The sequence below is a fragment of the Phytophthora parasitica genome, assembly GCF_000247585.1.
Source record: "Phytophthora parasitica INRA-310 unplaced genomic scaffold supercont2.2, whole genome shotgun sequence".
In the NCBI taxonomy this organism is placed as follows: Eukaryota; Oomycota; class Peronosporomycetes; order Peronosporales; family Peronosporaceae; genus Phytophthora; species Phytophthora nicotianae.
The window spans coordinates 743,138-769,532 of NW_008648988.1; the positions used below are offsets into that span (position 1 = coordinate 743,138).

A 26,395-nucleotide genomic window follows, 5' to 3' on the forward strand; every position below is an offset into this window, starting at 1 on the left:
CTTGCCGGAGCGCGGAGCATACATTTCGATGGGGAATTATCCAACTATACGTATTACCATGTATACATGTCTTTTCGTCCAGTTTTTTTTTTTACAAACTGGCTAGTTGCCCCATTCGGTTTCAGTCGGGTACTATTGCCTCGTCACATGAATCTCAGTCGGGGACAGCACCACGTGCTCTTATTTTTAGTGAGGTGTGCTGCTCCGATTTTTGGTGGGACTTTCTGATTAAGTGGTGCAAATCATCATTTTCATCGTATTAGTGATTTAAAAAAGGTGCTTTGGATGGCCCTCTTTTTTTTTCTCCGCTGCATGTAGAGATCAACTCTGAGCACTCTAAAAGCCTACCCAAGGCGAAGCTATTTGACGACGGATGCCGTCAAACCGTGGACAAGCTTCTAAAGCGAATTGAGAAAAACAAAATGTTTTGTGAGGGCTTTCCCAATTCCAGTACCTGATTACCTCCATCGTCTCAAAACCAGAACCAGCTTCAAAAGCAGTACCAACGTATGACTTTACTTGTCGCCACCCAGCAAGAATTGTACTGACATGGGGGTAGCTTGGGTTGACACGACATGAGTGTCGTGGTTCATCTCCGCGCTGGCAGAATCTATCGGCGCATCACACTCCATATCCGCTGCATCCACACTATTTTCATCGAAGTGCGGCAGCTTGTACTCGAACGACTTGAGGTTAGCGTTCACATCGTCAGATTCGTTTGCGTGTCGGCGACAAGTTCTACGGTTATGCCCACCTTGACGACACGTTTTACATACGTAAGTCGACTTGTTTCCTGTCTCGCCAGCACTTGCAATTCGTCGAGTAACTCGACGCCCTGCTTGCTTATAGTACGGAGAAGGCTTCATTGCTTCAACCCCGAGAGGGGCGTCACGTACAGGTAATGCAATGCTCTTATCTTGGAAAGTTGCGCAGTAGGTGCTAACCAAGTAAGCAGCATGAAAGGCACCAAGAGCTTGGGTCTGTAGGCCACGGTCGCGTAGAGCTGCGAAGATGTGCCGGCAGGCCATCCTCATCTGGTCAAACGTAGAACATGTACACGACAGCTCTTTAACGTTGACTTCGCGGCTCCGTGTTTTGGCCCCTGGGTGCGACACACACGACACCATGTCACTTGACCTTGTCACTCTGTACTCTCCTACGCGCGCTTTTCAGTCTCCCACAGATTCTTTATGTACGGAGTAAGGACTCGTTTGGCATTTTGCCATTCCTTCCCAGCACTACGTCTTTTGCTAAATTTTTCCATTTCAGTCACCGCTAAATTATAAAATGCCCCGCACGGGTTTGAATGCCGTACGTCGTTCTCGAGCATCACGTTGTTTGCGCTTTCGACGAAGTTGGATGTACGCCACTTAAACAAAGGCAAAGCTCGTGTCAACGCAAAATGATTGCACTCACACCAGGATTCGCTTAGATCATCGGATTCGCTTAGATCATCTTGCTCTATGACTTCACACTCGTTCAACAAAAGATCCGTTGTGCTGTTGCACTCTAGGCATGAGTCAATATTACTTCCGGTGCATATTACGGGCCTGCCAGACTTGGGGAATACACGGACGCTGCCTGCAATTTCATTCTCATCGACAGACTCTTGAACGTCTCCCACGGACTCTATTTCGGCCTCATGCACGTACGTGGTCATATTTGCATGAACGGTTCACGCTGCAGGACCAATCTCCATAATATATTCGACCACACCACTGCCATAATCCTCTTCGACACACTTCAGAGCTGTAATATACTCTACAAGACTGGCAGCCCCTTGTACTGCTCATACAGAATTTTCAAAAGGCTTGCCGCTGACTTTAAACTTTTCTTCATGTTGTGGATCAGATGCACCGTGCAGTACCGAAGGTGTATCTGAACCTCCTTCAGCTCGTTAAATTGAGTGACAGCCCCTATTATTATTCCTCGATCACAAAAAATCGCCCCTTCCTCGAGATGAATGCCAGATGAATGGCATAACTCTAAAAACCACAAAATAGTGGCTTCGTTCGCGACATTCACCAGTGCTGTGGCCAATGTGAGGCTTTGATTATTACCATCACGCCCGCTCAATGACAACACGACACCATTGTACATAGGATGCTTCGAATGTGCACCATCGAAACCGAGCAAAGAAAGCAATCCCTCCTGACTTCCAATACTAGCACCAAAAGCGAGAAACCCTCGCAGAAATTGTTGGTGCTGGTCTACCTGCAGAGACACCGTGGTGCCAGCGTTCGACTCACGCAAGTCGGCCATCATAAAAGGAAGCCGTTCAAAAGAAGACGTCCACTCACCATTTGCTTCCTCAAAAATTGTTTCTTTCGTCGGATAAATCATGGATCGGCTGAGCTGTAGATTAATAGCGTCTCTTGACTAAAGCACTGACACGAGACCCTTGCCTTTAATTTTTTTGTCGCCCAAGACAGCGGCACGAAGTGTCGCCATCGAAGCAAGTAGTCGTTGGGTCGGTTTAGCAGTAAACGTACAAAAATCGCTGTGCTCGTTGTTTATTGATGACACCAAAAAGAATCGTAAATTGCCACGTTTCTTCTTACACGAGACGCGAACTTCCCACTTGCAGCCGGTTTCATCGCCATCACGATGGTCGTCGCAGCGATACTTCTTCAACTTACCGCTGCTTAGAACGATGCAATGGACATTGGCGTTGTAGCAGTAGTCCTGCATGAAATGGGTGGCTTTTTTGCCTGGACTGAACGACAGTCCAATCGTTAGCTCCGAGGTTCCGTATTCGCCCGCAAGATTCATGACAGCGCGAGTCGACGAAGACATGGTAATAGTGGGACGATTGGTCGGGCGGTGAAGAAGTCGTTCCTGTGTTCAGTCGGCGATAAGCTGGAATGAAAGTAGCTAGCAATAACCTAGATGAGCTGGCGCAACTAAAGATAGCTTGGTACTCATAGCGCGAAACCAAAGATAGCTTTGAGATTGCTTATCAGAACCTGAAGGCGCGACTACGTCTTACTTGTACGCCATCGTGGACACAAACGAGCTCACGTATACAGCTCCACAGTTACGTATGTGTGTTGACCTATAAGAAGCTCACATATGACCTACTCTCGAACATTATTCACTACTGCAGTGTGCATATGTTGATACTGCTTTTGAAGCAGGTTCTGGTTTTAAGACGATGGAAATAATCCAGTACTTGAATTGGGAAAAGCCCTGTTTCGTGATGCCCATGCCTGCATCGAGAATGGCTCTCCCCCGAAACGCGCCCGCTTTTTAGAAACCGTGTTCTAAACTAGAAATTCAGATATAAACAAACAAATTTATTGATTCTTAAAATTGCAACTACCAAGCCTGTCATGAATTGCAACTACCAAGCCTGACCCGAGGTAGGTTTAGCAGGGAAAAACTAGGATCACCACATATACTCGTCTAGATAGGCGCCTAGACGGTCGTTGCCCATGCCTCTCATTGCCTTGATGTGACGCCAGCAAACGAACAGCGCTGCAGATCTTAATCTTGGCCTCGGTGAAAAAGGAGCTGGTCAGCATGCCCAGGGAAATCTCTTTTCCTTCAGCATGCTGTTTTCGGCGGCAGCACCGCCACCGCTTGCGCACAAGCGAGAGCCTCATCGGCAAGGTGCATGGCGGGCATGTCTTCTCCTTGTCGATGAGCCCCACTTGCATGCACCAGTCCACGCAACGAGCCTCATCGCAGGTATCCTCCATCACCTTGTCGATTGCGAAGAGGCTCGTGTCGTCGACGTGGTACTGGTACGGGCTGGGGTGGCCATTCGTGTTGCTGCTGATGGTGGGGGTCTTAGTCTTGGCGAGGGCTAGCTGGAAGATTGCAAAGTGATTGAGGACTCAATGTGTGTCGAGTTTTGTAAAGCGGGCGTTTTTTCGGATTCAATACAAAAACTAAGTAAAACATTTTTCTTTGTTCCTCATAATTCGGTTCATCTAGCGCGCTCCGCAATTGGCGCCATGGCTAATTTGATTTCTTTTGTATGCACACCCTAAATGTAAAATTTTGGTCTAAGTCTGTCAGATTTAGATCTGATAATTCAGATTAAGAAAGCGGGCGCGTTTCTGGGGAGAGCCTCGAGAATAACTTCAGCAGTTCCGACGCCGCTATTTAGAGACTGCTGCACAGCTTTCGCGAAATGGTGGCCATAAGCATTCTTTGGGGGTTGAGGAGCCAGACCAAGCATTATTTGGACAAGAAGAGACAGCATGGTGAAGTATCTTGACATCGTTTATTGCTTTTAATCCATCAGTCTAAGTACCCATCCACTTTTAAGCGTTAGCATTGCTTTTGTACACAGCAGCAATCTCCGAGTACACTTGGAGATAATGCGCACGCGACCGAATGCTGGTGTGATCTCCAGGTACCATCGCCACGTAGTTGGGCACAGCAGAGCCATCTTCAGCGTTGGCTTTGCTGCTCCCAACCAACTTCTGTAGCGACCGGCATGCGAAGTCGAGGTAGTACGTGTCTTCAATGCCGCAGATAACGTGAACCTTACCACGCAGTTCTGTGGTCAACAGCCCGGGCTGTTTCCGAATGAACTTGCAGATATCAAAGCGTTCCCAGTACTCCGCAACGTCCCGGTTGATGTCACCGGATACCTTGTCGAACAGCGGGATCGGCATTCCGTCAGCTCCGCGTGGACTGAATAAAGCACACTACAACAAGAACGTTAGCACCATTACAAGCAAATGAACCAATGCTCTTGAACTTACAAAGGCATCCCATTGCCCACCGTTGCCGCGGCCATACACACGCTCCACCAAATTCTCATCCCGGTTGCTGCATGTAGTGAGTCCATTGTTTCGGCTGGTTGGATACGGGTGCCCATTAGAGTCCCAATACGCGTTCTCGGCCTCGTAAATATTCATAACTTGGAATCTCGAGAAGTCGACAGGATCAGGTGCAGAGCTCCATGTACCACCAAAGAAGTCAGGGAACTGTAATTGTAGCCATAGTGTCGACCAACCACCAGAAGAATGACCGTGCAGGAAACGACCAGCAGCTGAAGGAATCGCGGGATACAAACTTTCCAGATACGGGATAAATTCAGCCACTAGTGCTGTACCCCACGGACCGTTTGCATCTGTATCAGCGAACGAGGTGTGACCAAACTTGAAGCGCGATCCCAGCGTAACTCTTAGCATTGGAGTCGGCCACCGACCAGCCTGCCAATCCTGTCCCATCTCAGACGACAAAAAGCCCTTGGCACGCTTCGCATACGACTCGGTGCCAGTGAACCCTTCAATATAGTATACCGTCGGGAAGTGCTGTGAGTCCTTCAAAGTCTCGTAGTCCTTCGGTAGCACGATCGACGCCATCATGTAGACGTCTTGGTTGTGGTAGTCGCTCAACAACTCGCTCTTCATCGAGATATGCTCCACCCACTCGGTCGGAGTTAAATCCATTGTCTCCTCCACAATTTGGTCCGCCACAATCTTGACAACATTGTCAGCTTCGTCGTCGTCAAACCGAACTTCCACGGGCTTGCTATAAGTGTTGCCCACCCTAGAATTCGCATCCGGGTCGTTCACATCTAAACCACACCATTTAACCCTTCCTCGTTAGAACTACGTGAAGCTATAGTATATAATACACAACCGTACCGTGGTGAATTAATGCTTGGACGAAGAGTTCGTTGGAGAACACGTCGAGGTTCTGCGGTACGAAGCCCAGAGCCTCCGGCGTCGAGTACTCGGTGCTTTCAAATTCTATCACATCGCCAGGTTGCACATTTCTCTACAACGCGGATAAAAACCATCAATAAATCACCTAGAAGCGTCAAATTATCGCGAAAATATCACACGTACGATATCCTTTGCGAAGATCGGGCGAGGGGCTTCCAGGTCGAAGGCTTCGAAGCGCGGCTCCGGTTCCGGACTAGGGGCGAAGAAAAGGATCACACGACCGTCTTCTATCGGATCCTGGCCTTCGTAGGTGACGCGAAACACGAAGTTCGACTTGCGGGAGCCCTGTGCAGTGAGAGAGTTAGCTTTCGACACTGGCGTTCCACTATTCCTATGACATGACGCACCTCCGGATAGGAATAGTAGCTGCGGGCCGTAGCATGACGGGAAAAGTCCAAGAAAACTGTCTCCAGTGCGCGGTTCATGGTATTCTTTGGCGCCGATTTGCTGCTCTGGTGGCGAAAGACAAAGTGAAGTGGCGTGTGTCAGACAAGAACCTTTTAGTGCTCGGATATTTTTTTCTTCTGGCCTCAGATGGTGAGGCCCAGAAGAAAAAATGTATGGTGAACTTCCTCTTTACATAAATTCTGAGAGGTTCTCGGCGCCGATTGGTCGAATCAAAATTAGTCTTTGTGACTCGCAACCTCACATATCAAAATTTTCGATTCAAAATCATCATGGCTCCCATTGCGTACGACCCGGAGAATATCTTCGCCAAGATCATCAAGGGCGACATTCCGTGCTACAAGTTGTTCGAGACGGAGCACGTGTTGGCCATTCTTGATGCCTTCCCGACAGCCCCAGGCCATGCTCTATTGCTCCCCAAGGCGCCAGGCTTCGCCACGGTCATGGACATGACCCCCGAGGTGGCGGCCAATGTGTTCAAGGAGCTGCCGCGTCTGGCCAATGCCGTGCTGGAGGCCACGGGCGCTGACGGTGTTAATATCATCCAGAACAACGGCGCGGCGTCCGGTCAAGCCGTTTTCCACGCGCACATCCACGTGATCCCACGTTTTGATGGTGACGGCCTCATTAAGCTGCCGGACGGCCCGAGCATGATCAGCAAGGAGGACGGCGAGGCCATGCAGGCCAAGATCCAGACCAAGCTCTAGACTACTGGTAATGGTTGTATCATCAGTTTAAAAGCACCTTTCAATGTCATGGGCTCTTCCGTTAGCAGGCAGCAATGTTCACCTTTGCACGTTATTTAGGCACAAGTTGCAACAACCCGGTCGTTATTTCTTGTGTGTATTTCGAGAATGGTATGGTTTCTCGTGACCGGTCCATTCTCCAAGAGCCCAACCGCCCACCAAAGCGATTCCAGGAGCACTCGAAGCTTCTGGGATTAAATATGACAGTGCTGGAGTCCGTGATCGGCACGGGAGCAGCACGTGTGACCGACGTGTCGGTGGATGCAGAGTCGACGTACAGGACAGTTCATGTAGGCGAGTCTCCTGTCGCTGCGTCGACCGGATGGGCTCCCAAGATGCTCGCAGAGGCAGCGGCAGGTCTGGGTTCGTCGACCATGTCCATCTTATCGGCCGTTAGTGACGGCGCTGTAGGAGACAACAGTGGAGCTCTTGGGCTGCCGGAAACCAGCGCTCGCTGCATCTACGTGAACAACCCCGCCCAGAACGCAGCACAGAAGTTCTGTAACAACAAGGTGGTTACGGCCAAGTACACGAAGTTCAACTTCATTCCTCGGTTTTTCTACGGTCGACTCTCGCAAGTGGCAAACTTTTACTTTTTGCTAGTTGGTGCCGGCCAGATTATTCCCGAGATTTCGTCCACGCAGACGATTCCGTACCAGTGGATTGTGCTCATGCTTGTGCTGTCGATTGACGCTGTTTTCGCCGCTATTGAAGATCGCGGACGGCACATTGCAGATGCCAAGATGAACGCTCGCGTCTCGCACATTTTCGATCTCGATGAACCGGGCTGTTTCCGCGACGATACGTGGCGAAATGTTGCAGTGGGGGACATTATCAAAGTGGAAAACTACGAAGCCATTCCAGCAGATTTGCTGTTATTAGCCGTATCCGAGCCGGACCCGAATGCGCCGACCGGAATTTGCTTTGTGGAGACGAAGTCGCTTGACGGCGAGACGAATCTCAAGGTGCGTCAAGCGCTAAGCTGTACGTTTTCGCAGCTCAGCGACCCCCGTGCACTCGCTCAGCTTCCTGGTCGTGTCATCTGCGAGCAACCAAACCACGACGTCAACAACTTCTCGGGACGTTTTGAACCGCAAAGCGGCCACGCGATTCCGATCGACTTGAAGAATGTGGCGTTGCGTGGGTGTGTCATCCGCAACACGCCGTTCATCTACGGCCTCGTGTTGAATACGGGAGCCGACACTAAGATCATGCAGGCTGGGTCACATACTCCTCCAACAAAGATCAGCAAGATCCTCGCCATCGTGAACCGCGGCAACGCGTTGCTTATGGCAATTCTCGCTTCCTTGTGCATCTTGGGTGCAGTGTTGTGTGCGTTTTGGGTCGCAGAAAACCGAGAAGGTGCCACGTACTTGCATCTCGAGAACCTCAGCGGCGTCGCCCCTTTCCGTAATGATGTCGTAGGTATCTTGATCTATCTGGGCTACTTCTGGATCCTCATCGCGTCCTTCGTCCCCATTACGTTGTACGTGACCATCGCCATCGTCAAAACATATCAAACTTTCTTCCTCAATCGCGACCTTGGCATGTACGATGAAGTGACCGACACCCCAGCACTTGTACGTAACTCCGATCTCAATGACGAATTGGGGCAGGTCACTCACATCTTCAGCGACAAGACGGGAACGCTAACAGCCAACGAGATGGATTTCCGGAAGATGAGCATCCACGGCGTGTCTTATGGTCGTGGCACCACTGAAATTGGTCGCGAGGCCACTCGACGACTTGGCAAGGATCTCTCTGCTAGCGATGTACTCGCAGACAACACGCCGATACTAGTCAAGACAGATAACGTCAATTTCCTGGACCCAGCTGGAGATTTGGAGCGTGATAGTGACGCGCGTTTGCATCCGGAACAAGCTGCTCGCATCCACGACTTTTTCGTGCATTTGGCTGTCTGCCACTCCGTTGTACGAGAAACATTGTCCGAGAATGATACAGGTACAGGCTTCTCCGCTTCGTCTCCGGACGAACTTGCGCTTGTATCGGGTGCCAACTACTTTGGCTACTCGTTCCTGGCCCGTCGAAACGGAGAAGTGGCGATTTCCGTCCCTGGCAAACGTGAGGAGGTCGTCTATGAAGTCTTGGAGATGGTCGACTTCACCAGCACTCGCAAACGTATGTCGGTCGTTGTGCGCACTCCTGACAAGCGAATTATGCTGCTGACTAAAGGTGCTGACTCGGTTATCTTCCCTCGGCTGGCACCGTCGTCAGACTCGACGATGGTGGACATTACACTCGCGCACTTGGAACGGTATGCCACCGAAGGCCTGCGAACTCTTGTAATCGCACAGAAGGAGCTCCACCCAGACGCGTATGCCGAGTGGTCCTGCGAGTACGATGCAGCCTTGGGTGATCTGGAGCAAATGGCGATGCAGAAACGTGGTGAACCGAACCGCATCGAAGAGCTTGAGGAGCAACTTGAACAAGGTTTGCAGCTCATGGGCGCTACAGCCATCGAGGATCGACTGCAGGACCAGGTGACGTCGACACTGGGAGATTTATCTCGAGCTGGTATCAAGATCTGGGTACTCACGGGCGATAAGGAGGAGACGGCGGTGAACATCGGCTTTGCCTGTCAGCTGCTGAACAACGACATGGAACGGATCATGATCAACGCGGAGACGACGCCCTCTGCTTCAGACCTGTACGACATGCTGCTGGCTCGCTGTGTTGAGGCTCGCAAGCGTGCAGAGCTGCAGGCAAGCGGAGTCAAAGACGACACACAGCAACAAGCCATCGTGATCGACGGTCGCTGTCTGACCATGGTGTTCAGCAACGACGTGCTGTCCGAGCTGTTTCTTGAGGTGTCCCAGCAGTGCGTGTCCGTCATTTGTTGTCGTGTTTCGCCCAAGCAAAAAGCTCAAGTGGTTCGGCTCTTCAAGACGAACTTGCATGGCTGTCGCTCACTCGCTATCGGCGACGGCGCCAACGACGTCGCTATGATCCAAGAAGCGCATATCGGGGTTGGAATCTCCGGTCACGAGGGCATGCAGGCGGTGAACGCGAGTGACTTCGCTATCGCGCAGTTCCGGTTCCTTAAGCGTCTTCTTCTAGTCCACGGACACTGGAACTATCGTCGCATGGCCAAGCTTGCACTCTATGTAGTCTACAAGAACATCTTGCTGTTCGGAACCGAGTTCGTGCTAGCTGCATTGCCTCAGTGTGGGTCTTCTGGTACGCTGTACTACAACAACATGTGGATCAACGGCTACAACGTCTTCTGGTCCTCGATGCCGATCGGTATCGTGGCGATCACCGAGCAAGAAGTCCCAGCACGTATAGCAGAGCAATTTCCAGGTCTTTACCACGTCGGAGCGCAGGGTGAACTCTTCAGTCTTCGTATCTTCGCACAGTGGGTAGCTGAAGCGCTCTATGAGTGTGTAGTCTGCGGTCTGGTGCCCGCACTTATCATCGGTGGTCCCGTGGATTCGACCGGCAATGGCTTCTCTCGTGACTTGTGTGGCGCCATTTCTTACTGCTGTCTGATCAGCGTCGGCTGGGTCAAACTGGCGTTAAATATGGTCACATGGAACGCGATCACGGCGTTCGCGTTCATTGCGTCGATCATCTTCTGGTACATTTCGGGCTACGTCATCGCCGCGTCCTTCCCCACATCCGTCGCCGACACTGCGTTCCCGCATATTTTCGCTCTGCCCGAGTTCTACCTGGCAATCTTCTTGTCTCTGCTACTGTGTCTCGGTCGCGATTTCCTCTGGAAGGCTTACAAGCGCGAGATGAACCCCGAATACTACCACATTCTCCAGGAATTCCACAAACGCGGAAGCCAGAATCCGGAGAAGGCTCGATGGACGCCACCTGAGCTGCGGTACGAGCGCTTCCAGGCTGATCTGACCGAGGAGAAGCCACGTTTCGACCTGCCTGAACAACAGGCTTTGCCCAACCAACGGCCATCTCAAGCGGATCAGAAGGTGTACACGGGCTTTGCCTTCTCGACTCAAGTTCTGGAAGATCGATTCCTGAATCCCTTACGCGAGATGGTTCTACCCGTTAGTCAGGTCGCAAATGCTATCGGTAGAGTACTGTCGCCCGGTGGGAGCCCCATTACCCGCCATAATCCCGACAGTCCGACGCGTCGTGAAGCTACTGATGAGCCAAAGTCATTCGAAGAGAAGATCTTGGCGCTACCCATCGAGGAGCAGGCTGTGTACGAGATCCAGCGCTACCAAGTGTTCACTGGCTGGGGATCACTGCGACCAGGCCACCTTCTCATTACTGATCCGCCCAAGTTCACCAATGCTCTCATGACGGACGGTGCTGGAACGTTCGATCTCGAACACTGGGTAGTCGATCCAGGCTTCGGCGGCACTGATCAGTGGCAATACGCCACCAGGTTCAAAGACTTCTTGCGCGCTCAGGAGAAGCTACAACAGGAAACAGTTGAGGGCGTACCACCAGAGCTCCAGGCCCATGCGAGTGGACTTGATCCAGATCTACAGGAGCGACGACGCATCAAGAAGAAGCTCAACCGACTCGTTGGACGCAGCGTACGTCGCCGTCGCTGGGTTCGGAAGGAGAAACTGCTTGCCGAGGCTATAGAGCGCGCCAACATCGCCTTGGCAGCACCGGATCCTGAGTTTTCACTTCCTCGCACACCGCCCAACACTCCACCTCCACAATAGGCTGCAACAACTTGCATGTTAGTTCAGCACAAAAATCTATGGCCACTTACTCGCATTTCGTGTAGATATTTGAAGTTAAAACTGCATATTCAAAGCAGTGCAAAGCGTAGTGGTAGGTCGATCCGAGCGAAGCAACCGAAAATTACCACAACGGTCACAGCTGTGAGATACCAGAACTGCGCGTGGAAATCTTGTAGCATCAGCTGTTGTATCCAAAGCCGTGCCGACATGCCGTCAATTGAACCGCTAATGGGGTCAGGTTGGTCACCAAGGTCCTCGGGCGACGAGCGTAACCGTGACCGCAGCTTGCACGTGAAGATTTCTCGAGCAAGGAAGGAGCCACCAAGGCGTCCAATGAACATGCAGACACACCGTAGCCACAGATTCGTCTGGTCTTGTAGTACGGCAAGAGCACTCCCTGGCTTCTCAAACACTGCTAGTAGAGTCAGAAGTGAAGGCACCAGTATAAGTGCAGTCGTGTCGGCCATGTTGTCTTGCTCTGCAACCTTCATGAGGAAGTAAAGCGGTCTCAGAGCGTCACTAGTAGCTGTTCTTGACTCAGAATTTGTAGCTGACGTCGCAAAAGCCACATTCTCGTTACCGGATCGAGAGGATTTTGTGCCGTCACCACATTTTCTACAGTTCATCTGCGCGCGAGAGCACTTGTCACGAAGAGACGAAGTCTTCTTTGTGCCAGACTTGCGAGCTGGAGAAGAAAAGTCGGGCAATGATTGAGTATCTCTCCGATTTTCACTGACACCCCGGTCTCGTTCACGATTCCGGCTTCCAGTTTCTTGCCAGGATGGCAACTCACCAATGACAGGCTCCTTGTCGTCAATATTCCTGGTCACGACGAAGCCATCCGATCCGTAACCATTGTCGTACTCGTAATCATCGTCACCACCTTCCAGTAGATCGGATTCTGTATCCATCGCTGCAGCGCCAACTACACCACAGTTAAGCCCCAACAGCCCTCTTCTTCCCCATGATCGTCTGTGTGGCAGACACCTGGAAACATCCATAACCGAGGTCGTAGTACGCAGACAAAAGGCCACCGACGAGGTGATATTGGAGTGCAACGGTATCGCTAGCCAGGCTGAAGATGTGCGCTTGAAGTCCGTGTACACACCCGTGTTAAGAAAGGCGATGTGGATGTTGTTGAGCAGCAACATACCCCAGTACAGCGCGTCAATGGGCGTGTCGGAGCCCACAAGGCAGTACCAGAACGTGTAGTAGTACAGCTGACCAATATACAGCAGCGACGGATGCGCAAACGGCTCCGACATGCTGTTCACCGTGTGCGTGATGACGAAGAAATAGCCTTGCATCAGCAGCAAATACAGCACGGAAATCGCCAGCTTGAGCCACGACTCGCTGCTTGTCGGCGACGATGCAGCTGGATCCTCCGCGAGAGCGAACAGCCTCACACACAAGTGCCCCAGAAACAACGGGACGTGCACCACCAGTGTACTGTACGCCACTGCGTGCTCAAAGCTGAAGCGCACTCTTGCAACCCGGGCGCAAAACAACGCAATGCACAGCACTGGTGACAGTGAGTACAGTAAGAACCACGACTGTGTCGCAGGTTCGCTTCCTCGTGCTGAACTGTATGACGAGAACATGATGAGCCACAGCACCAGCGCGCAAAAACCGCAGCCATACAATAGCCTAGTCATCTTCGGTTGTCCCTGTCGTTGCATCTCCAGTTCTCTCAGTCTGTCTGATGATCTCTGTCTCGCCAACCTTCTAATGTCTCCATCAATGTCCACATCCTCGTCCTCTTCGGGGACACCTCGCATCCTGTCCTGCTCCTGCTCCAATACTAGGTCATCATACTGAGATCGGGCTGTTCTGGGCTGCATACTGAAGAATAACGGGACTGCACCCAGCGCCACCATGCCGAACAAAGTATTGCCCACGATCCACGAGTATCTGCTAGCAGGAAGACTCATATACCACTCTACGAGGCTGATGGCGAAGCTGATAGCGGCCAGGCCGTACCATATTTTGGTCTGTGGCTCTCCATCTACTGCTTCGAGGCCCGAGAACCGGAATACCAATAGAAACGGCGTGGTCACGAGGGCTAAGTTGCAGAAGTACCAGACTGGGTTCACGAGGAGTGAGTACGCGGTGTGGCCGAACTGACCCGCGACGCAGAGCAGCGTAAGCAGTACTAGTGATACAAGCGGAAATGTTGCGCGCCACAAGAACAGGTTCCACTCGCTGTGTGTCTCCGGGCCATGACGGAATTTTTCGAGCAACTCAAGCGCAGCGTGCGATTGACGTCGTGCACGTCGCGGGCCAGCCGTGAGGAAACTCCAGACGTTGCTGCGCGCGGATGAGCTAGACACGGCGCTAGGCAGGCTGCTGGTATGCGGCGTCCGGATAAGCTTGAAGGTCCACGCGAGCAGCGCCACGCTGCCATGCCAGACTTGCGCCAAGGCGCCCATACTACTGAAATGATTTGACTGTTTAACGTTGCTCTGTTTATGTTGCTAGATGGTGATTTGTACACCGTAGAGCAACGGAAGCATATATCAGCAACGCTTTCAACGCCAGTCACTGGGGAATACTGTGCGATTGATAACGAGATTAAGAATGGCGGCCGACGGACTTCACGTGGACCGTACGCAGTCAAATGCCATGAACCTGCAGGTGCTGAAGCGCCAGGACGCTGATGTCATGGAGATTGTGGACACGGCCAGCCACGTGGTTATGTACGAGTTCGACCAGGACGCGCAGAGTTGGGTGCGTCATTGTGGATCGGAGAGGGAGGGAAGCGCAATACTAACGTTAGTGATGTCTCTGTATGTACCACTAATATTAATACTGCAGAAGCGCAAGGATGTCGAGGGCTGTCTGTTTGTTGTTAAGAGGCATGTGTAAAGAATGCGCTAGAACGTGAAAGAGTGTAAAGCTAACGTTATGTTGCGCATGTTTTAGATCGTCGGCGCCACGCTTCCAGATCTTCGTCAACAACCGCCTAAGCACGACCAACATGACGCTGCCGTTGGACGATCGTCTTCAGGTGGACAACGTGGACAGCTTCCTCATCCTGCGCAGCCCCGACACGGTAAGATGTAGCAATTGATCCGTGTTTCTTGGAATTAGCGACTGATGGCAGCTTGTTCGCATGGCACTAGACGTATTCGTCGGGCTACGCAATCTACGGTGTCTGGTTCTTCCCGGAAGAAGATCGTGCCAAGATCCTACAGTTGCTCCAACGGTATGATACTTTTTGACCCAGAAACTCGTTAAACCCGACTGCTGACAGTGAATTCTTGATGTTGCAGTCTTATTCAGTCGCTGAAGGCTCCGCAGAACGCTACTATTGCGGATGCTACGCCTACGAAGGCTCAGTCGCCCGATCAGACTCAGAACTTGAAGCAGCAGACGTCGCAACCTACTCAACAACAGCAGGAACGCCCGCCGTCACAGTCGCGTAACCGGGGACGTTCTCGCAACAAGCGTGAGGACTCAAAGCGCCGTGGAACGAACACAAACCAGCCCACAGCGATCTTGCAGCGATCTCCCAAGGGTAAGCGTAGCAACAGCAGCAGCAGTGGCGGTAGTGCCAACGGTTCGACTAAGCAGGAGAATGTCCAGGCGAGTGGTATGGTTCCTATCTCCAAGGCAGACGGTATTGCTGCGGGTGAGGCCATTATGGGTATGATCTCGCAGAATCGACCGCAGGTGCACAAGCAGCCGGCTTCGCCTGTGAACAAGGAGCAACTTAAGCAGACGCTGATCGGTCTGCTGGACGACGCTCAGTTCTTTGACCAGATCTACCACGCGTATGTGAACCGCGTCTCGAACCGAGCATGAAAATGTGAGTGACAAATGGGCGTAGATACAAGTAGCGTAGGCAACGATGGCTGCCATTGATGATCGTTGGTATAGAACTTGAGCGGATACCCCATCCTCCCCCCACGAGTTTTGAAAGACGATGGAGAACGAAGGGGGCGGCTAAGCGCGCAGAATCGCAGAGACCAATCTAACCCACACACATAACATGGGACCGCCTGAATTGCGTGCACACTTGTTCTCTTCGTCGTTCAGTACAAGTACTTGTACTATTCTTTTTGGTTGCCATTTCAACTTTTAATGGGGACGTCTGGGACGACTGGCGGTAATCCGTTCACGCGCTTCGCGTACGCTTCGGCGCGCACACAGAGCAGCGGTAGTGCGGACGTTAAGCTGGAGGTGACCACGCAGCAACCTGGGAGCTCCAGCGCCAAGCGTGGCAGAAGCGAAGAAAAGAAGGAGGCTTCTCTAATCCGTCCGACGAAGCTTGTTAAGATCGAACCTGCGTCAGAGACCAAGTCATATACTGACGCCGCACAGTCCGACAGGCGACTGGAGTTGCTGCTGGGGCTCTATGAAGCTCGGAAAAGCAAGGAGACGCCCATCGACAAGTTCGGGACGCATGCCTGTGTAGCTCCTGGCGTGAGCAACGCCAAGGTTGAGCGTTTCCAGCTGCTGGTGGCGGCACTGCTGAGCTCTCAGACACAAGATCCGATCACTTACGCCGCGATGCAGCGTCTGCATCAACTCGGAGAAACCGACGAAGGTCTCACCATTGAAGTCGTGCAGTCCACGAGCGAGGAGGAACTGGGCAAAGCGTTAAAACCCGTTGGGTTCTACCACCGCAAGGCGCATCAGCTCAAGCGTGTAGCTGCTATCCTACGCACTCAGTTCCACGGGGATATTCCTCGTTCGCTGGACGAAATACTGCAGTTACCAGGTATTGGACCAAAGATTGGTCGAGTCATCACGTTGTTAGCGTGGGGCCACGTGGCCGGCATTGTGGTGGACACGCACGTACACCGCTTAGCTCAACGCCTGGGCTGGGCATCTACGACAACCCCGGAAAATACGAGAAAGGAATTGGAAGAGTGGATCCCTCGAGAACACTGGGGTAATCTCTCTCTCGCCGTCGTGGGCTTCGGCCAGACTGTGTGCACAGCGAAACATCCGTCCTGCTCCAAGTGCCCGTTAGCTGCAAAATGCCCCAGCGCATTCAAGGTAGATTCATCAAACAACAGCAAGAACAAGAGCACACAGAAGACCAGGAAGCGCCGAATTGAGAACAAATAGTCGGACACTTGGAAATCAGCATAAGAATATGAGCATTGTATTAATTGTAGTGAAGCTGCGCTGTCCAACAGACCACGGAGCACATGACACAATTGGGGTAGCTAACTTGGTGATGCATGGTGATTTTTTTCTTTCCTACGCCGCTTGAGAGTACACCACGAGCAGCAACAGGAAACAGAAGACCACCGTGATGAGGGCCAGTACTGCCAGCGCGCGGTCCGACACCTCGTCCATACTTTCCTGCTTGCGTCTGTGCGTCAGCATCTGTGTCGACAGTGAGGCAGGCAGGGGGCTGGTGCTGCGCGGAACCAGGAGGTTACCCGCAGCAGAGAGAGAAATCATCCAGCTGCCAACGGACCGTAGCAGCTTGAGCGGCTCCACACTGACCGTAAAGCCCCTGGGTACCTCCCCCAGATCCTCATCTTCCTTACGCCTCCGGCGTTTCCTACGGGCTGCCGCTCCCTCGTCAAACTGCGGCCGCATGTCCCGATGCGGTAACAAACCTCCTAATTCTTCGTCTTCCAGGCTGCCGTCGCTCTCGTCCTCGCTGCCGCTAGTCATGAGGGGCTGCCGCAACTTCCCCACGTCGTCATCCATCACGGTACAGCCCTTGCGCGGGTAAACAGTCTGAAAACGCCCCCACACGACGTTCATGATGCCTTCTCTCTTAGTAGTCGATTGGCTGTCTGGTTCTGATTGTGGCGGCTTCAATGCTGGACCGTCACCAAGGGACGCAGTACAGTAAGTATCATCGCATGTATCCATATAATGAAAACCAATAACCTTCAATACACATCGATCTAACTTCTGTAAAGCTTCAGTTTTTACCGTTAATATATCATTTAATTTGAAAACAAATAATGCTGTGAGCATGAAATATTGCAAACTTTCTAGGATCCTTTAACATCCCGTAATCCGTTTGCGTATCTATATTCGTTTGAGCAGGTAATTCGTCATCATGGAGGAGGACAAGCTTCGCCGAGAGCTCCAGCAGCTCACGCCTGCGCAGCTCCGGGAGCTGCTAAACGCCAGTGGCCACGGCCAACTGCTTGCACATGAGAAGTCCGCAGTGGATGAGCAGTTCGTGATTAAAACCAAGAACGAGGGCAATACGTTCTTCCGCCAGGGGCGCCTGCACGACGCCATCTCCTCCTACTCTCGGTCTCTAGACCTCGCTCCGCATTCCATACATTGATCAGCAGTAATACTAACTATTTCTTTATGTGACAACGTCTTCAGATGTATCGAAATGGATACAAACAACGCCGTGTGTCTCTCAAACCGAGCTGCAGCATATCTGAAAGTGTGTTGGTGATAAATCTTTCGTTGTTGAGAACTCCATTCTCATTGTTTGCTGCTATCTACTACAGCTCAAGGAGTTTGATCTTGCAGTTGCAGACTGCACCAGGGCGATTGAGGTGGCTCCGACGATTAAGGTACAAGCAAAAGTGTAATTCAGTGATGGACATTTTGGTGACGATGAGCTGTAGCCGTTTATGCGTAGAGCGACGGCGCACATTGCCCTAGAGCAATATGAACAAGCAGTTGCCGACCTAATGGCAGCACTGAATTTCGAACCACATAACAAAGAATGCTATGCGAAGCTCCAAACCGTTGTGGATGCCGCTACTGCCGTGGAGCAGCGTGGAAACGGAGCTAACGTGGAACTACGAAGGGCGGGCGTTCGAGCTGCAGTGATTTATTCTGTCCGCGGAGGTTGGTCGAAGAGCGCTGTACGAGGTAATCCAGGCCCTGCTGCTGTAAATGGACACACGCTATTCAGAGGAGACAACGGACGCATCTATCTGTTTGGTGGACGAGCTGTGCGTGAGCAAAGGCCGGATGTATTCGTGCTAGAGGAGAATGACAACTCAAGCTGGGACATAATACCGACTCAAGGCATCGATGTTCCGTCATCCCGCGCGTGGCATTCGACTTCATCTATCGGCAGCAAAGGCAGCGAATTCTATTGCGTGTACGGTGGAGTATCGTCACGAGGTGAAGACTCCAGCGTGCATTTACTCATACCAGCTTCGCCTCGAGGATTTCAATGGATACAACCACATTGTCCACAGGACTCGAAGGAGATTCCTGCTCCTCGATCAGGCCACGCAGCGATGTCAATTGTCGATGGTAACGGTGACCGAAGCGTGTACATGTTTGGCGGTCGAACGAAACAAGGAGTGAGCGATCAATTGCTGACCTTGCGATTGTCAAGAGTTAGAACTGACCGTGATGCACACGGCTCGGTGGATGCAACGGTTGCTTGGGAGGAGTTTGGCCCTCGTGAAGAAGGAGCTGTCTGGCCTTCTGCTCGGGATGGTCATTCGATGTGTTTGACACCGAGCTCGGGGAACCACGCTCCTCGACTTATTGTCTTCGGTGGTAATGGCCAACTCAACGATGATAGAATGAATGATGTATGGTTGTTTGACCTGGAGAAGCGGCTTTGGACAGTGTTGCAGTGCTCCGGAGATATCCCACCTCCACGGTCATACCACACAGCTCACACAATCGGCGAATTTCTTTTCGTTTTTGGCGGACGAATTGCTGAATCCGAGGACGACAGTGTGTATATACTGGACATTGCAACTACTGAGTGGTTTAAGGTGCCAATCCCGAGTGACCACACTCTAACTCCTCGCGCATGGCATTCCAGCGTCCTCACCGACGCTGGAAAATTGTTCGTACTGGGCGGTGGCACTTACCACGGCCCTCTGAAAGACTCAGCTGCACTGGATTTAAGCTACTTCCATCTCAAGGCATCTTCGCTAAGTTACTAGATACTTCCGACAAAATAGTCAAATTCACCAATGCAACGCATTAAACAGAAGAGATTAAACGCTGCAAGACAGCCCCAATTAGCGTACTTCCTGAAAGCAGGGATGTTTCTCATGGCGCTGTGGTTGAGAGAAGACAAACGAGCTATTGGGAGATATGTTCACGTTGAGTTGGCCCCTGATTTCCAGAACCGAAACCTGCCGAACAGTTTCAAAGGGACGGTGAAAGTCTGAAGTGGAGCAACGAGAGCGCTTATCGCGTACATTAAAGAGACTATCGGCAGCGGTCTCACAAATGAAGATCTATGCGTAGTGCCTGTGGACAGAAAGAGAGCGATAGCCTCGACATCGGACTGCTTCGTTTCAACACGAACCTTGTTGGACGCACAGACATTATCACACTAAATTCTTAGGCGAACACGCACCCATTCGAGTTGGACGTGTTACCTAAGGCGAGGATGCTGATCGATGTCAAGAGGTAGATTGGAGAAGTCTTGGTGTGTCAGACGATGTCACAACTCATCGTGTTCAATATCCTCACCATTAACCTGGGGATGGCTCTGCTGACAAATCTGACAAACTCGTTGCTGTTCCTTTGGGTATCCGAGAAGTCTGGCAGTCACCATTAAGCATGCGACGATCTCAAAGCCAAGGGAAGCGGTTGAGACCATTCGGCCGCTGCTATCGCAGTCAACTGCGGACTAAGAGATCACCCTCCCTGGTTTCCAAGAACCTGTGAAGCTGGATCGAATGCTGCCTGCTGTCAACGCGAACGGTAGCACTGCCTCTTTACTATAACGCTACTTCGATTTCGCGAGTGTCACTGGTCCCGACATTGAATTGGCTCGAGCTACGGCGTCGACAGCCTCTGGAATGCGAACGTCTTCGTCGGCAGGGGCACTTTTGAAAGGTAAATATTCTTTGTGAATAAAAAATCAACGAGAGCGTACAATTTCGACCACATTGTCATGCATATACGCAATTCATTCAACCCTTATAAGAAACCTCGGGGGAATTTACCATCATTTAGTCTGCACTGCAGAGAGGTGAAAGACGCGCTTCCGCGAGAATTCGGCGACGAGATGGGAGTTGTTAGCAGGGTCGTCCTCTGGGGTTCCGTCGGGCGGCTCACCGCTGCTGCCTTTGTGGTCGAAGCTTCGGCTCAAGAAGGTGGCGGACGAATTGGAGGGTGGATCTTCAAGTGTTTGTAAGAACTGGTGCGACGATGTAGGCGGCGTATCGGGAGTGGGCATAGGGTCTCCTAGGACGGCGTGGCGGTAGCTGGCTTTACGGTTTTTCCACTTGGTCATGACGGCTTCAAGACTAGAGCACCCGTCCAGGAAGTTGGGTAGCTCACCACGCAGACGGTTGTCGCGGAAGTCGGACTCTTTAAGGAACTTAAGTCGCGCGATGCTGCCCGGCACGCGGCCTTCAAGTGCGTTATCGAACAAGTAGAGATACTCGAGGTCTTCCAGGTCGCCCAGCGTCTCGGGAATGGGACCGCTGAGCTGGTTACTGGACAGATTGAGGAACTCAAGCGCCTTGCAGCAGCCAATCGACGGCGGGATGACATCCGTCAGCTCGTTATTGCGTAGTGAGAGGAACACGAGTGATTGCAAGCGGCCGATGTCCGCCGGAATGCGTCCCGTGAGGCAGTTGCCCCGCACGCTGAACTTGGTGAGCTGCGAGAGTTCACACAGAGCCTCGGGTAAAGCCCCGCACAGGTTGTTGTGCTGTAGTTGCAGTGTCTTCAGACTCTGAAGCTTGCCCAATTCCTTGGGCATGGAACCGGACAGTGAGTTCTGGTACAGATTGAGCTCCTGTAGCTGGCCGCACTCGCCGATCTGACGCGGAATTGCGCCCGTGAGGTCATTACAGCTCAGATCCACGCGCTTGAGGCTCGAGAGGGTTCCTAGCTCAGCCGGGATCTCGCCGCGCAGCTGGTTCTTAGACAGATCGAGCACGCGGAGTTGTGGCAGCCGCGTAAGGCTGGCCGCTGGTAGACACCCGCTCAGTTGGTTAGCTGGCAGTTCTAGCGCCACGACGTGGCCCATGACCACTTCGACGCCGAACCATTGCTCGGGGTCGCGCGTGGGCTGCTTCCAGCCGTCGCGGCGGCGCCAGCGGTCGCCATTCAGCGCGTCGTAGAGCTCCACGAGCGCCGCCACCTCTGTTGTCGGGATGGAGCTCTGCCCTTGGCCCATGTTCTGCAGATAAGCTTAGCGTCGTGATGCTACGATAAAGGTCCGGCCTCTTATTCTCTCTACCGCTGTAGCCGCTTCAGTCAAAGTTTGGGCAGAGGCACGACGGTTTCTTCTCCACTACTAGAATGGGTTCGCCCGCGCAATGGAGCTGACAGACGCAGATCAGACACAAGATGAGGCAGTTCGGTGTGCAGTAGCATCATTACTTCGAGCGCCACGACAGAGCCGACAGTTTAGCACGTCGTGAGCTGCCGCCCCATCTGGTCGAAGCCGTCGAAGCAGCGATCGATCCAACGCGCTTCGTTATCGCGGAGACGGCGGTGCCGAAAGAAGTAGCAAGAAAACTATCATAGGCAATGCATGCAAGGATGAAGAATACCCACAGCTACCGCTGGCTGCGTTCATTACGCTTAACTAACTCATGCACGGATTAATAATTAGGTAGGGACTGACTAGCTGGTGGACGGAGACTGCTACTAGCTCCGCCCGCCTTATAGCGCGTAGCTCTGCTCATCCAGCGAGGGCTCGCGGTTGCGTGACGACATTGCTATCGCCACGTCGGACTGGTACTCGGGCACGTAACGTGGTACGTACTGCGGCTGATGCTCGTTACCGGCGTCGGCCACGGCTACCTCGAAATTGGGGCCATTAACCGACGCTGCGGCTAGTGCCTTGGCGGCCAGCCGCTTCTGTTTGCGCTTATTGAGACTGTACGTGATGATGCTGTTCTCTGGGGTCGTAGAGTTGGGCGAGGCATATGAACGCGTGAGTTCTTCCTCGCCCGAAAGAGCTCCACGTCGTCCACGCTGTCGAGGCGCTGCGGCTTCGGGTAGCACAGGTATCCGCGAGTTCTCAGGCATGGGCTCTGGCGTGGGCTCGCCGTGGCTGCGTGTTGAAGTGAAAGACGAACTGTTGCTGGAGCTGGCCGAGCCCTTGGTGAGTGAAGCCACAAGTCTATTGAGATCGAAGGCAAAAGCCGGCTGGAAGGTGTGCGGGTCCTTGGAGGGCGCGACGCCGTCCAGTGCGGCGTTGAGGTCACGGCGCTTGGCCACAGCGGGCAGGCGGCGCATGGTGGTCGTGCCCCAAGCGGTGGCCACTGCCTCGTGCTCGAAACCATCATAGTTGGTAAACGCAGACATGTCGTGCTTGCGGTTGGCCATCGCATCGGTGGAGATCGGAACATTATAATAGTTGCCGCTGCGCGTGCTGCGCATGACGGACGTGTAGCGCGGCTCGACCATCATTTTTGGTGAGGCGGTTGATGATGACTGTACTCTGGTCAATGCTTTAGCGACCGAGAGTTGGCAAGTGAGACCCGGCGAAAATCCGTCGGGTATGCTGCTGCTGCTATGAGGCCGGAGGTACGCGGAGCGATGAAATAACGGCCGGTCGCGTCTGTCGTAGCCAAGATGCTGCTGCGTGCTGGTCGTCAAGTGCTCAAGTGAGTCGTGCCGACGTTGCTGGCGCTCCGGACATGCTTGCTGAAGACCACGTCTCTCGCCTGTCGTCGTTCCCTCGCCTCTCTCTCCCCTACAGCCCATCCGGTCGCCATTTCAGCCGCGGAGCGGACACTTTGGCCGCAGTATGACCTGAGCTCAAGTCGCCGCCGTCTGGACGAATAACCTGCCCAAACCGTTTGCATGCCAAATCTGATGGGCACGCGCGCGAGAGACAAGAGCTTTGGTGTCACTTGGGCATGTTGCTGCTCGTTGACATCATCCACCCGGCAATGATCTGGTGTTCCGACGCTAGACAGCTTGGCGAGAAAAATGCATGCGGTGCGGCGGCAATGAGATGTGATACCGTTGGTATCATATTGAGCCGCTTACAGGCGCTGATGCGTTCGAGATCGCTTTGGTAGGCCAGCGCAATTGTCGTCGGAGTGGAGAGGCACAGTGCCTCTCAAGGCTCTCTATGTAGAAATACGGTGTGCTCGGGAAGTGCCACAAAACGGTCAAGTAGCCGTCACGGTAGTCGCCGTTTGCTACGCTGCAGGAGCTCCCGGAGCCACATTTTGCCACACATTGGTGCTGACAAGCAAGACGCGCGTTGGAACGACAGGTTCGTCAATTTAATTCAAGCGGGTTCGGCGTTGTCGACGGCAGTGGGATCGGCGAGGTGTGACTTCGGCAAGAGATGATCGAGCTGTGCAAGCATCAAGCGACTCGTTACATGTACATGAGCCGGATGGTCCAGTGTCACTACTCTGTTATCCGCTCCATTGCAAACAGGTCCTGCTATCCTAGGGCTCGGCGATCACATCTATGGCTCGTAGGCTGCGCTTCGCAACATGCATTTACGATGCTCGGCCGAGTACTGTACCGCCCCGCAAACAACTCGTTGCGTGACCTGTGTGGATAGTTCAGGCCGAAGCAAAGGGCACTCGGGCGCTGGTAATGAATGATGTTGAAGTGGCTAAGACCGCTTGGAGTCTACACTCTTTGGCCTGCATCATCGAGAGCGCCGTAGAGCGTTGCAGCTGCGCTCGTCTATCCTAGGAGATGAAGAAGACGCCTTTGAGGATCCTCCTAACACATCGCTACACTTTCATGCGGGTTGGTGTTGGTAAGCATGTTCATGCCCTTGCCGCTGTATGATACGACGTCAGCACTGCAAGAGCCGAAATGGGCACCAAACCGATCACACGCGCACAATATTAATACTAAATCCACCTAATCGGTCTCTTACGTCTACAGTCGCGCATCAACAACCTCCTTGTAGTCAATTGCACGGCGATCTGCTTAGCTGCGGCAGCGCATAGCTGTCATCCTTGAAGTCGTCGGGTCGACTCGACCAATACTCATGTCACGTGCCACGATTGTTGTGGCGCGCGCATTGGAACGTCCTAGCTCCATCATGGGTCCATGATTCCACGAAAGTTGCAGTCGTTGAAGTGATATGTCACTATATTTCCCCGTTTCAATGACCCTTGTCCAATAAGCACCAGTCAAAGCTGAGCAATTGTGGTGGACCATGGCGGACGCGTCGGAGCAGCCTGGCAAGCGCCGCATCAAGAAGTTGACGGCTGAGAAGCTGCAGCAGTTCCGCGACGAAATCGTGAAGCGTAATGGTCAGCAAGTGGACCTCACGGGGCGCGGTATTGAGAGCATCGTGAGCCTCGAGGGGCTGCAGACGGCCACCAAGTTGGACCTGAGCTACAACAAGCTCACCAAACTCTCCCAGCTTAAGTCAGTACCGCGTGTGACGATGCTCAAGCTTACGGATAATAAACTAAACGGCGACGGTCTGGCCGAGATCCAGCACCTCAAGAAGCTCGTGATCCTCAACGCCGCTGAGAACAACGTGACGCGCATTCCGTTCGAGGTGCTGCGAAACGTCCGCACGCTTAAGGCACTCGTACTCAACAACAACTCCATATCAGCATTGGACTGGATGCCCAAACTGCCGGAGCTCAACTCGCTCATTGTGAGCAACAACCGCATCACGGAGATCCCACAGCGCGTGCTGGACGGACTCCCGAGTCTCAAGAAGATCTCCATGTACGAGTTTGTTGTGAGATCAAGAGATCATCGAATAGCTGACTTATATACTTGCTGTAATGATGATATACAGTTCGCATAACTTGCTGGAGGAGATCCCGAACTTGAGCCAATTGTCGGAGATCACGGAGCTGCGACTTTCGCACAACCGGATTAAGAAAATCCCGGCGCATTTGGCTCAACTGAGTAAGGAAAAGTGATGTTATTAGTATGGTTTATTCATGCTCTAATGCTGTGGCCATGGTGGTTTTGCAGAGAATCTTAAGGTGTTGGAGTTGAGTCACAACCAGATTGACGATTGGTCTGGTCTGGAGGCGCTGAGCACGCTTGAGAATTTGCGGCAATTAAATTTGATTGGCAACCCCATTTGCGGAAAGAAACTTGATGTCGCGGCGAAATCTTCCACCGAGGAGGACGACAGTTGTGACAGTGATAACGATGAAGAGGAGAGTGACGACGACAAAAGTGATAGTGATGACGACAAGAAGAAAAAGAGGCCCAAGACTAAGAGCAAGAAGGCCGACATTTCCGAAGAGGAAAAGCGGCAGATTAAGGAGGCGAAGAAACTCGACGCCAAGCACAAGCAGTACAACTTCAAAATGAAGCGGTTGTTCCCGAATTTGGTCGTGCGCGATGCCACTCGCGTGCTGGATAAGCGCGTGCATGGCTACGTAGCTCCACCGAAGGAGGAGAAGAAGTCGACGCCTTCGAGTAAAAAAGAAAAGAAGGTTGTCACCGGAAAGCGGAAGCGGGACGAGGTCAAGAAGAAATCCAAGTCGAAAGAGGAGTCCCGGAAGGCCACGTCTAGTAAGGACGGCAATAATGATGGCGAAAAGCCTCCTAAAAAGGAGAAAATCCACAAGAGGCAGAAGAGCGAGCAGTCCGAGACAGACAAGCCGGAGAAGGAGGCTGCTACTACGCCTGAACCTGAAAAAAAGAAGGCAAAACATCACAAAAAGCAGGTTGAAGCTAGCGAGTCAGTGGACCAGACAGCGTCCCCGTCCAAGACAGACGCGAAGGCGGAGAAGAAGGCAGCTAAGGTGAAGAAACGAAAGGAGAAACTGGACAAGAAGAAAGACCAACGACAGCCAAAGGAGATCGCTAGCGGTGTGGTGGCCGTGAAACAGTTCAAGAAGGCCAAGAAGGCCAAAAGCGTCGAGTCCAAGCCCGTGGACTTGACGCAGATCAACTTCACGCCCGACGTGGGCTTTGGCGGTTCATCTGCGTGGGACTAGCTTCAACTTGCCTTTGTGTACGCACACCAAATAGACTTCATTTTTTCTGGTGGTCTTACTTAACCTTCGAATAT

The 26,395-nt window shown here is 52.5% G+C and overlaps 13 protein-coding genes across 16 annotated transcripts; 6 read left to right on the plus strand and 7 right to left on the minus strand.

The window, feature by feature from the left end:
- Window positions 1-515: 515 nt before the first annotated feature.
- Window positions 516-1,028, minus strand: PPTG_02278 (hypothetical protein; the record flags this gene model as incomplete). Its single annotated transcript, XM_008893335.1, has 1 exon — window positions 516-1,028. The coding sequence occupies one exon, from the start codon at window positions 1,026-1,028 to the stop codon at window positions 516-518; it is 513 nt and encodes a 170-aa protein (XP_008891583.1).
- A 2,444-nt stretch (window positions 1,029-3,472) lies between these two features.
- PPTG_20906 (hypothetical protein) lies at window positions 3,473-3,813 on the minus strand (the record flags this gene model as incomplete). The annotated part of the gene is made up of 1 exon (XM_008894333.1): window positions 3,473-3,813. A coding segment is annotated over one exon (340 nt), but the record flags the coding sequence as incomplete, so codon positions are not given.
- A 330-nt stretch (window positions 3,814-4,143) lies between these two features.
- On the minus strand, window positions 4,144-6,266 carry PPTG_02279. Of its 2 annotated transcripts, XM_008893336.1 has the most exons (5): window positions 6,038-6,266; window positions 5,814-5,975; window positions 5,610-5,742; window positions 4,719-5,539; window positions 4,144-4,661 (listed from the first exon to the last, which is right to left on the minus strand). In XM_008893336.1, the coding sequence occupies exons 1-5, from the start codon at window positions 6,113-6,115 to the stop codon at window positions 4,272-4,274; spliced, it is 1,584 nt and encodes a 527-aa protein (XP_008891584.1). In that variant the 5' UTR covers window positions 6,116-6,266; the 3' UTR covers window positions 4,144-4,271. The 2 variants fall into 2 exon arrangements, with proteins under 2 accessions (XP_008891584.1, XP_008891585.1); XM_008893337.1 differs by having other exon boundaries at window positions 4,144-5,539.
- Window positions 6,267-6,277: 11 nt separating this feature from the next.
- PPTG_02281 (hypothetical protein) lies at window positions 6,278-13,984 on the minus strand. Its single transcript, XM_008893339.1, has one exon. The coding sequence runs from the start codon at window positions 13,953-13,955 to the stop codon at window positions 11,595-11,597; it is 2,361 nt and encodes a 786-aa protein (XP_008891587.1). The 5' UTR covers window positions 13,956-13,984; the 3' UTR covers window positions 6,278-11,594.
- PPTG_02280 (hypothetical protein) lies at window positions 6,329-7,003 on the plus strand. The gene has a single exon (XM_008893338.1). The coding sequence runs from the start codon at window positions 6,368-6,370 to the stop codon at window positions 6,800-6,802; it is 435 nt and encodes a 144-aa protein (XP_008891586.1). The 5' UTR covers window positions 6,329-6,367; the 3' UTR covers window positions 6,803-7,003.
- On the plus strand, window positions 6,941-11,560 carry PPTG_02282 (hypothetical protein). Its single transcript, XM_008893340.1, has one exon. The coding sequence runs from the start codon at window positions 6,955-6,957 to the stop codon at window positions 11,503-11,505; it is 4,551 nt and encodes a 1,516-aa protein (XP_008891588.1). The 5' UTR covers window positions 6,941-6,954; the 3' UTR covers window positions 11,506-11,560.
- Window positions 13,096-15,596, plus strand: PPTG_02283. 2 transcript variants are annotated; one of them, XM_008893342.1, is made up of 5 exons: window positions 13,096-14,253; window positions 14,341-14,381; window positions 14,449-14,578; window positions 14,649-14,731; window positions 14,799-15,596. In XM_008893342.1, exons 1-5 carry the CDS (start codon window positions 14,104-14,106, stop codon window positions 15,328-15,330), a joined length of 936 nt encoding a protein of 311 aa, XP_008891590.1. In that variant the 5' UTR covers window positions 13,096-14,103; the 3' UTR covers window positions 15,331-15,596. The 2 variants fall into 2 exon arrangements, with proteins under 2 accessions (XP_008891590.1, XP_008891589.1); XM_008893341.1 differs by having other exon boundaries at window positions 13,096-14,381.
- Window positions 15,583-16,718, plus strand: PPTG_02284 (hypothetical protein). The gene has a single exon (XM_008893343.1). The coding sequence runs from the start codon at window positions 15,610-15,612 to the stop codon at window positions 16,600-16,602; it is 993 nt and encodes a 330-aa protein (XP_008891591.1). The 5' UTR covers window positions 15,583-15,609; the 3' UTR covers window positions 16,603-16,718.
- On the minus strand, window positions 16,618-17,383 carry PPTG_02285 (hypothetical protein). Its single transcript, XM_008893344.1, has one exon. The coding sequence runs from the start codon at window positions 17,365-17,367 to the stop codon at window positions 16,738-16,740; it is 630 nt and encodes a 209-aa protein (XP_008891592.1). The 5' UTR covers window positions 17,368-17,383; the 3' UTR covers window positions 16,618-16,737.
- Window positions 17,384-17,532: 149 nt separating this feature from the next.
- Window positions 17,533-20,345, plus strand: PPTG_02286. 2 transcript variants are annotated; one of them, XM_008893345.1, is made up of 4 exons: window positions 17,533-17,763; window positions 17,842-17,905; window positions 17,973-18,038; window positions 18,093-20,345. In XM_008893345.1, the coding sequence occupies exons 1-4, from the start codon at window positions 17,561-17,563 to the stop codon at window positions 19,383-19,385; spliced, it is 1,626 nt and encodes a 541-aa protein (XP_008891593.1). In that variant the 5' UTR covers window positions 17,533-17,560; the 3' UTR covers window positions 19,386-20,345. The 2 variants fall into 2 exon arrangements, with proteins under 2 accessions (XP_008891593.1, XP_008891594.1); XM_008893346.1 differs by having other exon boundaries at window positions 17,763-17,905.
- Window positions 20,346-20,404: 59 nt separating this feature from the next.
- On the minus strand, window positions 20,405-21,586 carry PPTG_02287 (hypothetical protein; the record flags this gene model as incomplete). The annotated part of the gene is made up of 1 exon (XM_008893347.1): window positions 20,405-21,586. One exon carries the CDS (start codon window positions 21,584-21,586, stop codon window positions 20,405-20,407), a length of 1,182 nt encoding a protein of 393 aa, XP_008891595.1.
- Window positions 20,913-26,395, plus strand: PPTG_02289 (hypothetical protein). Its single transcript, XM_008893349.1, has 3 exons — window positions 20,913-25,086; window positions 25,160-25,272; window positions 25,342-26,395. The coding sequence occupies exons 1-3, from the start codon at window positions 24,560-24,562 to the stop codon at window positions 26,319-26,321; spliced, it is 1,620 nt and encodes a 539-aa protein (XP_008891597.1). The 5' UTR covers window positions 20,913-24,559; the 3' UTR covers window positions 26,322-26,395.
- PPTG_02288 (hypothetical protein) lies at window positions 22,078-22,830 on the minus strand (the record flags this gene model as incomplete). The annotated part of the gene is made up of 1 exon (XM_008893348.1): window positions 22,078-22,830. One exon carries the CDS (start codon window positions 22,828-22,830, stop codon window positions 22,078-22,080), a length of 753 nt encoding a protein of 250 aa, XP_008891596.1.

What these genes read in the sequence shown, in the direction of transcription:
- PPTG_02279 (XM_008893336.1), bottom strand. Translation starts at nt 6,115, where the DNA reads ATGAACCGCGCACTGGAGACAGTTTTCTTGGACTTTTCCCGTCATGCT. An exon ending in CCAAGCATTAATTCACCACG is followed by an intron (nt 5,540 to 5,609) that starts GTACGGTTGTGT and finishes GGTGTGGTTTAG; the next exon opens with ATGTGAACGACCCGGATGCG. An exon ending in GTGGGCAATGGGATGCCTTT is followed by an intron (nt 4,662 to 4,718) that starts GTAAGTTCAAGA and finishes TTCTTGTTGTAG; the next exon opens with TGTGCTTTATTCAGTCCACG.
- PPTG_02280 (XM_008893338.1), top strand. Translation starts at nt 6,368, where the DNA reads ATGGCTCCCATTGCGTACGACCCGGAGAATATCTTCGCCAAGATCATC.
- PPTG_02282 (XM_008893340.1), top strand. Translation starts at nt 6,955, where the DNA reads ATGGTTTCTCGTGACCGGTCCATTCTCCAAGAGCCCAACCGCCCACCA.
- PPTG_02281 (XM_008893339.1), bottom strand. Translation starts at nt 13,955, where the DNA reads ATGGGCGCCTTGGCGCAAGTCTGGCATGGCAGCGTGGCGCTGCTCGCG.
- PPTG_02283 (XM_008893341.1), top strand. Translation starts at nt 14,104, where the DNA reads ATGGCGGCCGACGGACTTCACGTGGACCGTACGCAGTCAAATGCCATG. An exon ending in TGTCTGTTTGTTGTTAAGAG is followed by an intron (nt 14,382 to 14,448) that starts GCATGTGTAAAG and finishes CGCATGTTTTAG; the next exon opens with ATCGTCGGCGCCACGCTTCC. An exon ending in TCCTGCGCAGCCCCGACACG is followed by an intron (nt 14,579 to 14,648) that starts GTAAGATGTAGC and finishes GCATGGCACTAG; the next exon opens with ACGTATTCGTCGGGCTACGC.
- PPTG_02284 (XM_008893343.1), top strand. Translation starts at nt 15,610, where the DNA reads ATGGGGACGTCTGGGACGACTGGCGGTAATCCGTTCACGCGCTTCGCG.
- PPTG_02285 (XM_008893344.1), bottom strand. Translation starts at nt 17,367, where the DNA reads ATGGATACATGCGATGATACTTACTGTACTGCGTCCCTTGGTGACGGT.
- PPTG_02286 (XM_008893345.1), top strand. Translation starts at nt 17,561, where the DNA reads ATGGAGGAGGACAAGCTTCGCCGAGAGCTCCAGCAGCTCACGCCTGCG. An exon ending in GCCATCTCCTCCTACTCTCG is followed by an intron (nt 17,764 to 17,841) that starts GTCTCTAGACCT and finishes CAACGTCTTCAG; the next exon opens with ATGTATCGAAATGGATACAA. An exon ending in GAGCTGCAGCATATCTGAAA is followed by an intron (nt 17,906 to 17,972) that starts GTGTGTTGGTGA and finishes TATCTACTACAG; the next exon opens with CTCAAGGAGTTTGATCTTGC.
- PPTG_02289 (XM_008893349.1), top strand. Translation starts at nt 24,560, where the DNA reads ATGGCGGACGCGTCGGAGCAGCCTGGCAAGCGCCGCATCAAGAAGTTG. An exon ending in AGTCTCAAGAAGATCTCCAT is followed by an intron (nt 25,087 to 25,159) that starts GTACGAGTTTGT and finishes GATGATATACAG; the next exon opens with TTCGCATAACTTGCTGGAGG. An exon ending in GGCGCATTTGGCTCAACTGA is followed by an intron (nt 25,273 to 25,341) that starts GTAAGGAAAAGT and finishes GTGGTTTTGCAG; the next exon opens with AGAATCTTAAGGTGTTGGAG.